Below are 14,086 nucleotides of genomic sequence, written 5' to 3' on the forward strand. Positions count from 1 at the left end.
ATTTAAGACTTCCTGCTAATTGGCTATTGATAGCTTTTTTCCCAGCATCTTTCCTTAAGTCTTGCACCCACTGCTCAGCCCTCCTGTCAAGTCCTTGGCAGCAGCAGGAATGAAGAGGCTCAGCTTGCTCAGGTCTAGTCTAATGCTGAGTCTTCAGCCCAGAAGGCAGGGAGAGGCATGTCAGGCAGGCAGGGCTCTCGGTGCACATCCCCACTTGGAAAATGTCAAGTCAACAAACTGGCATATTCAAATGGTATTATTTTGGCAGAGCAGAAGGAAAGAAGAGACAGAAGCATAAATTAAATCTCTGCTCCTTGATGCACAAAGACAAGATATTTGCTCTGTTAAAAAGGCTGCAAAAGGAGCTGGCTGCTGTTCTTGTCTGCAGTTGCTGCCAGGGTTTTGATGTCTGTCTCAAATCCTGCTTTAGCTCCCTTGGGCTAGAGGCCCCTCAGCCCTTGTGTGGCTGTGCAGTGCTGAAGCTCTGTGGTCCCCTGGCCACTGCCTGTTATCAGCTTCTCGAGGGGATGTCACAGCTAAGCCAGGGAGGAATTATTCTCATTTATAATTAGTGATCTGAAATGAAAAAGTAGACAAACTATATATAGATTATATAGTTTATATAAAAGTGTATGTTCATCAGTCACGGTCTCTTTCTAAATAGAAGCACTGCATTGCTTTGTCCTACAGGCTCACCTGCAATTTCCCAAGGTTCAGGAGATTATTTAGTTAATAATCAAGTTTTTCTAGGTTTTTCAGTACTTTTCCTTTTGAGGTATGATGCACTGGATAACTTCCCCCGTTCCCTTTACCAGTTCTTTTATTGTCTGTAATTGCTCTCCAATTGTTACTTCAGAGAACATATTCTTTGCCATACAGGGCTCACAAAGAATCCCAGAGCTATTCAGTAATAATCTTACCTGGTGAGTCTTCAGTCAGCCTCAACCTAAGATTCAAACAATTACCTATGCACATCTATCTGTTATCATGTTATGTTCAATTTACTTCTTTGAGCTCACAGCATCCCTCTTTGTAAACAAGCTTTTCCACTTGAATTGATGTTTCGCATCATGAATTGTTTCTGAGATACTTCTGCAATGTAGAACAGTTTAGAAAGAAAACCATTTTGGAAATTTTGAAAAAGTTATGTGTCGTTGTTGAAGTGGTCATGACACAAAGCAGAGACATTAAGCAGTCTTGTGATGGCAACTCTTTATCATGGAAATGGCTGACCTTGTATACACTTTCTAATTGTTTATACTTCTTCTACCCTAACTATTGGCCACAATAATTCAACATAACACCACTGGTGAAAAGTAACACTGACTTCAGCTACCTTTCTTGTCCAGCTGCAAAGTTCCCTCCTTATCTTTCTTCAATTCCTCTCTTCTCTTGGTCTCCTTGGTAACAGCCTTGAAGAGAGCTCCTTATCAGCTTCTTCTTGCTTCTCAGCTTCTTCTTGCTGCTTTAGGTAACAGGCCCGCTGTTAGCTCCTTCCACAGTTATGGTAACATAAACCCATGTGGAAATGCAATGAATGGAAAGAATATCAAGGATATTAGGAAGCATTCTTTTTTCAACTCCTCTGAAGTTCTTTATAGCATAGACATAAATACACCTCAACACTTGGAAAACTTTTGGTGGCATATTTTTTTTTCTGCTTTTTTTTTTTTTTTTTTTTTTTTGTTAGATAAGCTAAGTGGATAAATATATGTACACATATACACTACATGAAAGGGTTTGTTTCATTCTTAGGAAATCTGAATTTCAAACTTATTTTTTGTAAAGCATTTTCATGAAGATGAAACACTTGTTGAGAAGCCCAGCCTGAACTTTCATTTCCTTTAGTTCACCTCTGAAAAGCAAGTAAGAAAAGGGGTAGTTTGTAAGATCTGGACTGTGAAGGACAGAAGACTGTTTGTTCTCTGAGGGAAGGGCAAAGGAGGTGTAGTAGCATATTAGCAATTTATATTGGCATCCTTAGCATCCTGCAGCAGTCAGAGAATTGTATTTCAGTTGCACAACTTATTTATCGTGTAAAAGTGGGGACATTCTGATTACTCACTGCCTATGTTCATTGTAAACAAGCAATAACGAAATTGCAGACTGAAAACTACATTTTCAGTGTATAGTTAAACCAGTATAATCTATTTTAAGCTCTCCTGTCTTCTCCCTTAAAAGATGCAAGATGACAAGGAAATGATGCATTGGTAGAACTACACTGACATGCTTGTGTGAGTTGTACATCACACATTTTAGCAGACACCCAAGGGGTTAGCATAAATAATTCATGAGAGAGAAAAGGATGCTCTTTGTGCCTGGCTGCACACCTCTGTGCAGGACACCAAAGTGCTTCTTACATAAAGAGTGATGTGGAGTAGTCTTTTACTGGAGTAGAGGTCAGCAGAAAGTCCACAGGAAGTGGTTGTGGGGAAGATGGTCCCATCCCAAAACACTTAGAGTGGAAATTAAGAACTGCTGACAGTATTTATGGAGAATCAATCCTTCCTTAGTTACCTCTGCTGGGACCATTCACTGGTCAGAAATACTGCAGAAAAGATCAAAGATGCAGCATTCTGCCATCAGCTGGGAACAGATGCCACAGAATAATGGGATAATCAGAAAATGAATGACCTAGGATGAAAAGAAGGCTTGTTTAGGTTTATGTATTTCTCAAGCAGTGCAGGAATAGTCATTGTTGACAGAATCATCAGTGGCAAGTCTATACAAAGTGTCTGATAATCAGAACTGTAAATTAGAATATAATTTTAAAAGCCAAAAGCCAAATTTCAATGCCAAGTTATAAAATGACATAAACTAGTTTTTATTGCCTTCAAAAAGATCTGACTCAGACCTAGGCCTAGGCCTGCTCAGCTAGTGAGAAAAGCTTGTGAAGGCATACATTTCATGATGCTTTAACAACAGTGGTCAGCTGGACCTTCTCCTTTTCAGGGTACTTAGCAGTAGAGAGGGTTAGAGTAGGTATGGAGACTGTCATCTGCTGTTTGGATTTGTTCTTCATCTACAAGTTAGAGCTACTTACTACTTCTGTACTTCTGCTCTCTCATAAATTCTCTAAAGCCAGCATTACTCAGCTGAATGTTCTTTCACTGTGGGTCACCTAAGTGGAATACCTCACCTTGTGGTGTGTTTAGAGTGTATATATTGACAGTCATTTAAGTTCAGGTTCATCTGAGAAACTGTTACACAGAGTAATTCAATACTTTGATAAGTGCTAATGCTGTGCCTTTGCTGCAGTTAGGCATCTGCACAGAAATTATTTCTATCATGTTAACAAGTTTAAATCAGAGCAGTCTCACACTGAGGTGACATTCATCATGGGCCAGAAACTAGAAAGAAAAAACATATTTTCATTTTAATGCAAGTATTTTGTTGTCAAGAAAGTGGCAAACTTGGCAGTTTTGAGGAGTTAATTTGAGCTGTACTTGAGTTAACTCTAGTAAAGTCAGGACTAGGATTTCATGAATCTGTTTCAATTTTGTTCTGGCTGATGGCACCATGGTCTCAGATGTGCCAGTCAAAGGCAATGAGATACAGAATTACTCTCTCATATGCAGCTCACGCAACAGGAGCAGCAAATCTGTTCTTTTTAAAGATGATAACTTTTGGTACATGCGTGGTGTAGATGAAAAAGGGACTGCAATATTTCCCTATCTTCATTTTATCCCATTGCTCATTTCTTTAGCATGATAAGTGTGCACTGAATACTTTTTCTCGACTACTGATTCCTTCAGTTTATTACAGGAGGAGCTCTGATGATTTCTATATATAGGTTGCTTCAAAATTTCCATTATAAAAGCTCTTCTGAACTCTTTAGAGAAATGCTGACACTATTATTATCATGTCCATGATATGTCTTTGGATTCAGGCAAGAAGAAAGCCTTAAGGTTAGAGAAATATCTCTTTTTTGTTCCTCAAAAACCCACTCAGCTATAATCTGTTACATCTTTATTTCTCTTTGTTCACATTACTTCAGAAATTTCTGGCATCAGAAAAAATAATAACACCAGAATATTCAAAGGACTTGTCTAAACTTGAAAATTGCAAACTGTGGCTTTTAAATTTGATATTTTGAACTAACTTCACATGTATGCACTTAACTTTTATACTGAGGTAAATAGAGATACAGTTGTAGGGCAGTAACAAGGAGAGGGTGTTATTGTATGGCTGTACAGACTGTTTCAGAGTTTTCCTTCTTAACAACAAGTTCTTCCAAGGCTGAACCACAGGACATCCCCAGGTGCCTGTGGCACTCTGCAGGAAGGATGGTCTGGTCTCTTCACTCCCCTTTGCTGGGCATATCCTTCCCTGTGGTCAGCACAGAAGTACAATGCAAACAGCTTTTGGGGAGTATCCAGTTCTCTTTCCCTACAAGTGCTTTGTGCTGTAGCCTTTTGTTGTACAGACTCAGAGCTTTCCCTTTGCACCGTGCTCATTTCAGAGCACGGCTGGGTGCAGACAGAGAAAGAAAGGTTGCACAGTCATCTTTAAGTTTTTCACTCCCTGACTTTGAGTGCTTTACTTTGGTCTCCATACACTTAAAATCAGTTTTGGTGAGCAAAATGACATCTATTGAAACAACTGTATTGGTAAAAGTCACAGCCTTGGTAGAGGTACACTGGTGTAATGGCCCTCTTCTCACGTAAAAATGTGATAATGGTGTAAAACATGTTTGTACCTCTTGCCTCGTGGAGATAATTTAACTGTAATGTTTGTACCCTTTCTTTCAGTTGGACACTTGAGGATATCAACATACTGAATTTACAAAGAAAAACCCTAAATACAGTGTATTTTTACGTTTGTAAGGAGAAAGAACTGACTACCAGAGGACTATTTAGTTTAGTAGGGAAGAGATGGTCAACGTGGCATAAAACTGAAAACAGGTTAATATTAGAAATTAAGCATTGATTCTTAGAATTTTCTACCAAGAGAAATGATGTGTGTCTAGATATCCTCAGAATAAGTCTTCATGTCTGTGTGAAAGGTGGGCTCTATTCCAACCAAAATTATTTAGTTCAAAGCAAGGGATGATTAAGGAAATTTAGTGGCTTGTGATTAGGGTCAGACTACATAATCTTGCAATTCCTTCTGGTTTAGAAATCCTGTTATTGTTCTCTTGATGCAACATATACAGTGCTTTTAAAAATTGAAATGTAGCCATCCATTTTCTCATCTGGGAGCAATAAGACATTTCTTGGCATCCACTACTTGCACTTCAGGCTTTTAAAAATGCTCTTCTTTGTGTCTCACAGCGCACCTGAGGGATGCACAAATAGCCTGTCTGTGCCTGTATTGCTGTTGCTGAAGTGAATTCACTGTTCTGTAGTTCTGTCCTGACTCACAGCAGGCAGCACTGGAAGCAGATATTGGTGCCAGAGAATAGGTTTTGTATTAAAATAGCGGAAACCAAAACTGTCGGAGTACAGAGCATTAGTCTCTCACTGATTTTTCGCTGGCATGCAAATGGAGTTAAAATGATTTTGTAAAAACTTAATAACACTCAATTTGTAACCTGGAACTTCAGAGCAAGAAGTCTTTTTTGCCCATTTAAAAAGCAAGATTTTGTTTTCCCGTAAGGCACTGAACTGAGAACAATTTCAGACTGTGTGCTTCAGCATAGCCAAATTTTGCTCAGTTAGTGAGCTGGATAAGAAATTCAGGCTTTGCTTATGAGTGTGCTGTCCCCTCATGAAACACAGTTCTGTGTTTGACTCCGTGATCCCAAAAGTTCATCTTCTGGAAATCACTGACTCAGAAGCAAATAATTTGAGCCACATCAGTGACACTGCTCAGGGCAACACAAACACTCTAATGCACTAATAAAAAGGATCGCAAGGATGCAAAGATACTGCTTGGGTTTAAGTGGAATGCAAGAGGTAGGTCAGCAATTTCAGAGCAGGTACCCTCAATCCACATCTTGAGCAATGGTAAATGAAAAGAAAAACAAACTGGGTATGTGAGATAGTTAAAAGTAAGAACTCGTGGCACCTTCATGAAATGACAATCCTTACTCCTCTAGTTTATATAGTAGCTCACTTGTTGTTATGAATAGAGGCAGCTAAATCCATATGTGATTTCAAATTTCCTTGCCTTGTGTTACATGACGAAACATCATCTTCATGCATTGATGCATTTATTTTTTCCTTCACTAATCCTCATTTAATTTCCAATTCAAGGTGTCTTTAATAAAACTCTGGATATGGTGACTGAATGTTACATGTTTGATTGTTTCCTTCAGTTCAGAGTCTTCAATATGAATTTTTCAGTGCTGTGTTTAATTTTTACAAACTTTTTCGTTAATCTTTTTCCACATTGTAGCGCACCAAAGTAATACAGGTTGTTATTTCAAGGATCTTTTAATGAATTGCACCTTCACAATTTTTTTTCCCTGCTCCTTCCACAGGACGTTACCCAAAACTCGTGTTTCACTTTGAACTCAAGAGAAACATCTTGTATTTCATATTAGAGACATATGTGCCATCAATCCTTCTGGTCGTGCTCTCCTGGGTGTCATTTTGGATAAGCCAGTCGTCGGTTCCAGCCAGAATCTGCATAGGTGAGAAGCTGATAAACCAACCCACACCAAGGGCTGGATCCTTGAGGCGCCTTCTCTATTGCATGTACTTGGCATCCATGTCCTGAAGTTGCAAACACTTCTGAGTTTTATGGAATTTCTTTTTGGGTTTGCCATACTCAATGCATCATGTAGATTCCCCTTAAAGCCTTGCTATTCTTTAACTAAGAAAAATGCCTTTGGCAGCTACAGGAAGGAGACTTATAGGCAGGGGAGGCTGCTGAAAGCAAAGCAAAAAACTGTCATTTTGGAAATAATTTAAACATATTCAAATACATGGCATGCACAGACAATTGTGAGGCTTTTGTGAGGTCTCACGATACATACTAATTAACACATGAATAACAAGAGAATTATAAGAGATTAAATATAATTAATTTCAAAGAAAAGATACTCTGAAAGGAAAAGAATGCAAATCAGGTTTGATCAGGCTGCAGGTGGGATGGAAAAAATACTCCTACAGAATGGGGAATAAAGGAGGATTTCACATTGAATGAGGCCAGTGGGCAACTACCCTGAGCAAAATGATATCTGAATATTTTAAAGGGACCTTTTGCATAGATTTGCAATAATAATGTGTTAATCATAATTATACATTCCATTACACCAAAATCTCTTTCATTTTAATTTCTAGTCTTCTCAGCTTTGCTAACATTTTCTGTTACTGATTTTAAGCATTTAACTTAGGAGTCACAAGTAAATTTTAAAGTCTTCTTCCTAAAACATGACCCATTAAATGCTGTGGCATCCTAGGAGTTTCAGGTCCAGGGAAAACTCTCCTGCAGTAGGGCCCCTGCAGTAGAGGCCCTCAGTGCCATTTGTGTTACACTAGAACATATATTTTTCCATTCCACAGGTGTCACCACCGTCCTTACAATGACAACACTGATGATGGGAGCCAGGACTTCACTCCCAAATGCTAATTGCTTTATTAAGGCAATTGATGTGTACCTTGGTATCTGCTTCAGTTTCATCTTTGGAGCACTGTTAGAGTATGCTGTGACTCATTTCTGCACTCTGCACCAACTCAGCTCAAAGGAACTTCCAAAGGTAAATTAATTATTTGCTGTTGTCCTACAAACTGGATTTAAATTATATCTGCTAAGAAGAATGAATTATCTTAGCACTAATGGTAAATGTATTTAAGGTAGTTTCTTTTTTAGAACTGGGGCAGTGAAACATAATAATCTTGAGAAAAAGAAAAAAAATATTTGTATACCTGGAGCTTTTTTGGAAGAGATCAAACAAACTGAAGCAATCTTCCTTCTCTCTTTTGGTACAGGCTTTACGGCCATTTATAAAATGGTTCAGATGTCTCACAAAAATCGCAGGCACTTCTTGTCTCCCAGGCAATAGCATTTACTCACAGTTCAAAAATTGGGCTGAGCTTGGTGACTTGATCCTACTGCAATATGGAAAAAAAAAAAATAAATTGTAGCATTCCATCTATGAAACCTGCACATGCATGGAACATGAGTCAATCTCCTGGCAGATGTCTTCATGTTCTGGGTGTATCAGCTCCCTGTGGCTTTCTGCTCTCACCTTCTCTTTCAACAGCTGCACCTGAAGTCAGACTGGAATCCATTTTACCTTCTGAATCATTATTATAACAGTGCTTTTGTGGCTCTAAAGAGTTTCTCGCAACTCTGAAATACTGTGAAATATACTTAAAATAAAAATGGATGAAATCAACATAGGTATTTTTTGAGTCTGATCGTTGTTGAAATAATGAAGAGGTTCATGAAGAGGTTTTGTCACATCTTCCATCTTCAGTGTATAGCAGTGCTTTTATAAACAGGGAAAAATAAATCACAAGGAAGCTGAAAGATGATTGTCTTGCAGCTTTTAATTATGGAACTGAACCTAATATGCATGATAAAGAACATTTTAAGCAGCTTATGAAATTATGAAATTTGGATTAATAGAAAAAAGTAAAATGTGGAAAATGAGAATACCAAGAAGAAAAAAAGAGGCAGAAAGAAGTTTGGTTGAGTGCTGCAGGGATAAATGTCCAGAAGAAAAAAGATTGTTAACTGTTTAAGCCAAATTAGAATAGAATGTCTAAATTAGAACAAATTAGAACAAATGCCTAAACAAAGCTCCTCAATATACTCAAGAAACAGGATATTGAGCTCAAGTGGAGGAGCTTCAAAACCTTTTGAAGATCGGGCAATATGTGGGGGAGGGGGGGGGTTATGTCCAGCTAGTTCATCAATTAATATGAGATTTTGGATGAAAGATAGATCCTATAAATGCATAAGAATATGTTAAAAGCTGTTGGGTCTAGGTGTGTGGAGAAAGACTGCAAAATGGACACGAAGCTGAGCCACCCCAGTGGGCTTTATGAGATAATGTCTATCAGGGGATTGTCTGCAAATGGGCAAACACTCATTTTGAGTGAGGATTTGAGTGGAAAGCCTATAAGTAATTTTTACTGGAAGGTAACATCAGTGACAATTCCCTGTGAGCATATCCATCTTGTGAAGTAAGTGGTTGTCATTTTGCTCATAGTGTACAGAAAAAAAAAGCTGCTTGGAGGTTCAGGTAAGAAAGTGTTTCAGTGCTTGGGTGATTAAGCATCTGTGAAGGGCACTTATACTGCCCTTGCCTTTGCCTGCCTCTGTCACATTCCCTTTCATCTGGAGCAGGTACTCATGCTTGCAGATGGGGTGGACATGGGAACTTTCAGACTTCAAAAATGTGCATGGAAGTATGTGGAGGTACAGCTGTAAAATGAGAAAGGAAAGTTTTGTGATGAACTTAATGACCAGAAAAAATAGTCTTTCAGTTCAGGCTTGTTTCCTGCCTTCTGCTGTGTATCAGGAGTGAGCAAGCAAGCCAAATGCACTTCTTTATCACACAAAGATAGGGATATAAGAGAAGGAGCAGTTGTTTGGTCCTAGATCAGCTTGCGACTCTGTAGAATAAGTAAAATGCTTGTCATGTCCTTTTCCTACTGTAGCCAAGGGCAAGCACTGCTTACTGATCAGGGTGTCATGGAGAGCACACCTGACTTGTATTTCTCATTTCTTGTTGTAAAAACAAAAACATCACAAGGGCAAAAATACCAGCTAAAATCTCATGTCACTGTCTAGCAGGTACTTAGCAATTTATGTGTGAGTATCGTCACTGTAAATGTGTTGTCCTCATTATCGTATTCTCTTGTGGACACAGGTTAATTGGAAATCTCACGTCCCAGTTTGTTATTCCCATATGTGAGCTGATGGAAAATTTGCACTCAGAATTATGTAAATAAATGTAGGAGGTGAAATGGAAATGTCACCCTCTCTCTTGTATAAGAATTAGTTGTACTCACTTGCTCCCCGCTTTGCTCTTTGAAGAAGTTGGGCACTGGCATATTCTGAAGCCCCTGAGATCTCCAGTTTAGAACATAAACTGGTGAAAGAGCTCATCATATCCATGCTCTTGCAATGTTTCACTTCATGTGAACCAGGACCCACAGAGACACCTTCAAAGCTAATGGCAAAAGCAGAGGAACCACCTGCTGCAAGGGAGGTCAGGCAGAACGTGCTGTTCACATCAGCTCCAGAGCAACAGGCTGCTGCAAAGGAGAGGTTGCCTCTCCTGAATTTCTTCTCTTTTGTACAAAGGCATTAATTGTGCCCTCTTATAAAGCACAGAGATATTCCTTGGGTTTCCTCTGTATTTTACCTGAACCTCCACCATTAAGGCAGAATGGAGAACAGTTTGAAAACTGAAAATAATTTTTTAAGTCTGAGGTTCAGCCTCTGTGGTATTTCTGTGGAAGCCTCATGCAGTCTTTATGAGCACCACATAAGCTCCAGGTGTGCAACTTGTGCAGCTTTATTATCCAGTGAAAGTGACAACTTTCCTCAATTCTGTTGGCTCTTGGATGTCAGCAAACACTTCACTTAGTGTAAACAGCAGCCTCAGTATCAGGTGACACAGACTTTTTGGATGATGTACAGCATCTTTCCTGGATGGTATCGATTTGGTATCTAAACAAAGCCCTCCTTAGTGCCAGCTGCCTCATTGACAGCTGGCATCCAGAAGAAAACCTAGTATGACATTTAAAACTGGAGTCACAGCTGAACACTCATAGTACAATTTCTTTTTTTTTGATATAATGTAAACCAGCTCAGTCTTTCATCATGCTCAGTTCTTCATAACAGTATGGAAAAGTCCCTTGATAAACCCACTCTATAAGACTGCAGTTTTTTATAAATTAACAGGTATGGTTCTCTTCTAGACTAGCTCTCTCCTTTCCAAGTTATGTGATACAGCACTTTTGCTGTAAACTCCCCTCTGTTTTACAAGAGCCCTGCCTTGTTGCACTGCAGATAGAATCCTGTACATATGCACTGCTTACGGTATTTTCTGCTTAAGTGAGAACTGCCCCTTGGGGAGCTGAAAGGAGTCAAGAACAGCCTCATAACACATCAGCCTCCTGGGAATTGCTCACACACAGTTGTGAGAAAGGAGAACTGGCACGTACACAATGTCCTTTCATGCTCTGAAATAAAACTGATTCTGAACAACTGATAGCCAGCCCTACCTGAGAGAAAAATAGACTCTTAAACTAAGCAATGCCCCAAATCCAGATGGTTTTGAAGTACAGATGTCATAATGAAAAATGAATGCAGGGGAAAAAACCTTGGGACTCTTCTCTCAGGTTCCTTTATTTTATTAACTTTTGAAGTGCTGAGTGCATTCATTAGGTTGTTGCTCTGATGCCTCATTTCAAGTGCCAGGCACTGCTGACAAAGACTCCTCTGCCATCCCCAGCACTGAGGGGACTCAGCTGCCTGAACTTTTTGAAGCATTAGAGAGAGATATTTATAACAGAGCAGGCCTCAAGTAAAAACATGAGGTTTGAATTTTGGTACTACCGTGGGGATTATTTAAGGTTCGGACTGGAGTTTTATGGATTGATCCTCTTAATGCTTTATAGGCAGATTTTTGTCCCAGTCTTTCAGAGAGGTGTGGGAGGCCAAGTAGAGGATGACCAAGGTTTTTTGGTCAGTGTATTTTTAGGATGATACGTTGTGTTAAGCCACGTTTATCTCTCAAATAAAATATCCCAGTTTTGTTGTTTTTTTCATTTTTAATTGAAAGTGGAAAGCTGTATTAATCCCTTTTCTACTGCCATTTGTTCTGCTTCACTGATTCACAGCAATTTGAGGACATTGTCCAGACTCCACTTTAATTTTCAAGGGTGTCAGTAATTTTAGATGAAGAATACAGGGCTTGTGCTGTACACATGCATCCCGGGCAGAAGAGCAGAAGAGCAATTCTGTATCAGCATGGAGACACTTAGGTGGCTTAATTGGCTTTCTTTGACTTTAATAGCTGGGATACATCTAAATGAGCTTTTTGTCTGGCTGCACATGGGGATGTACATCTTAACCTTTCAAAAGTTTGTCCTTGTGTAAACTGTTTCTTCTCATGATGCAAATGGAAAAAAGCAAGTTGATCAGAAGAGAGAGATTCTGCAGTCTACACTTCACAAATAATATTTTTAGACTTGTCTTACATTTATGCCACCTACTGATTTGGGAGGTAATAAAACTATCAGGAGAAAATAAAAATTATATGTATGCCTACCTGAATTAAAATGACCCCTCCTCAAAGTATACATAAGGTTTAGTTTAGATACAAAATTGGAGCCAGTCTTTGTAGCTTGTTTCTGCTGGTGTCTCTGCAATATCCCAAGTCAAACTGAATACCCCAGAAATTCCAAGGAAATTTTAGAGTTGAAGCTGCAGCTGATGTCTAATCCTGTGTCCTCTGAGTCAGTAACAGAAAACCCACTGACTTCAAAGGGTGAAAATTTCATACATGAACTATATGGCTCAGAGCCATTTCTAATCAATGAAACAAAACCCACCAGAAGGCTTATACAACATTCTCCAAAGACCTGTCTTGATGCAGTGAAGCACATAAAAATATTCTTAGCCCTAGCATAACTTTGAACTTAAAGCATGGGTTTCAGGACTTGACAGAAAGTATCACAAGCTATTTAGTATTAAATCAGCTGTGGGTGGGGCTTGTCCTTCTTTTTAAAGTCACTTGATTTTTATCACAGAGCACCAGAATGAAGTAGCCAGTTGCACACAGGGAGAGTGTCTTGTATCCTGGGGTGCTTGATTTGGGGTGCAGCCAGCCCAGCTGGCTGGTCTGGCAGCTCCCCCATCCTCTCCATCTCCAGGCTGGGGCTTTGCCTTCACACTTTCTGGGCACTAACCTTTGCCGGTATTTGCCCTGAGCAGAAGACAGCTTACTGTTGTGCCTTTCAGGGATTTGCTGCTATCTTAAGTTCCTTGCCCATATTTGAACAAATCCAGATTTGCTTGACAGTGTTTCAAAAGTTTTTGCTGTACGGCGTTGCTTCAGTCAATGTTTCCCATAAATGGAGGCTTTGAGAGCTGAAAGGAGCTGCCTGGTGCATGCAAGTGCTTGTCCTTGAAGGTGAGGAGTGAGACATAGGAGGAGTCATAAGAAAAATCCCATTTGCTGCAGCTCTAAAGTAAACAGGTGATGAAACATGCACTTAAGTACCTGCTGTTTTGTTCCCCATCAGATTATTGATGATGATGAAGATGAAGAAGAGAAGAATGGAGTCCTGGCAGCAGTGACAAACAGTTGCAGTGTCCCTGACAATATGAACAAGACCGACTCAAACAAAAGCAAACAGACCAGCATTGACAGAAAAAGGGAGAGAAGTCAACACAGTGTGTGTAGTTCAGCAATGTCGGTAATGAAAAGACTTTTCTGTATCTTTGACTGCTTCCATGTTAAAAATCCTTACCACATAGACAACTATGCCAGATTCTCTTTCCCGTTATCATTCATCATAATTAATGTACTTTATTGGGTGTATTATTTGTACTTCTAAATATTTTATTTTATAATATTAAAATTTAGAAAGTGGACATGGGAGGGGAAGTTGTGGAAAAATGGAGAAATTACATTTGGATAAAGGGATATAAAAGGACATGCCACCTTTTCCAGTGTGTCTGAACATTTTGTTAACTCACTTTTCTGCTTTTAAATGTCTGTTATGCAAAACTGGCTTCATATTAGCATGCATGTCCCAAACTACTTATCAAAGGCCAGTAAGTCTTTTTTTTTAATATTTAATGCTCAACTTTGTAAAATAAGAGTTATATTATACTTGTTTCTCAACTCCATTGAATAAATGTAAAAAGAAAATGAAATGTTGTTTTCCCTTTCTGCTTTCTGTACTCAGTTCCTTCTGGTTTTGTCAATAATGCATACATTTTCTAGATTATATAAGAAAATGTTTAATTGCAGATCAAAGTGGTTTTGCTATGTAGCAAGAAACAGTTTTGAAGACATGAGCTACCAACAAAAACAAATAATCTATTCATCTTTGTAAGGTCACAAATATGTGTTAAGATCCCTCTACATCTTTAGACAAAACTCCCATAGTCATCAATGGCTTTTCTCAGTAAGTGCAGGGCAGACTACAGAAATGGACTGGAGCCA

At 39.0% G+C, this 14,086-nt stretch overlaps 1 protein-coding gene across 1 annotated transcript in view; it reads left to right on the forward strand.

Annotated features, from left to right (window-relative positions):
* Positions 1–13,716, forward strand: part of LOC128791403 (gamma-aminobutyric acid receptor subunit pi-like) — a 38,419-nt gene extending 24,703 nt beyond the window's left edge. The window contains exons 7-9 of the mRNA XM_053949044.1: positions 6,425–6,577; positions 7,452–7,645; positions 13,158–13,716. Coding sequence (XP_053805019.1) covers positions 6,425–6,577; positions 7,452–7,645; positions 13,158–13,472 — 662 coding nt within the window. The 3' untranslated portion in view covers positions 13,473–13,716. The remainder of the gene's footprint in view (positions 1–6,424; positions 6,578–7,451; positions 7,646–13,157) is intronic.
* Positions 13,717–14,086: the final 370 nt, after the last annotated feature.

The sequence above is a fragment of the Vidua chalybeata genome, chromosome 8, assembly GCF_026979565.1.
Source record: "Vidua chalybeata isolate OUT-0048 chromosome 8, bVidCha1 merged haplotype, whole genome shotgun sequence".
NCBI lineage: Eukaryota > Metazoa > Chordata > Aves > Passeriformes > Viduidae > Vidua > Vidua chalybeata.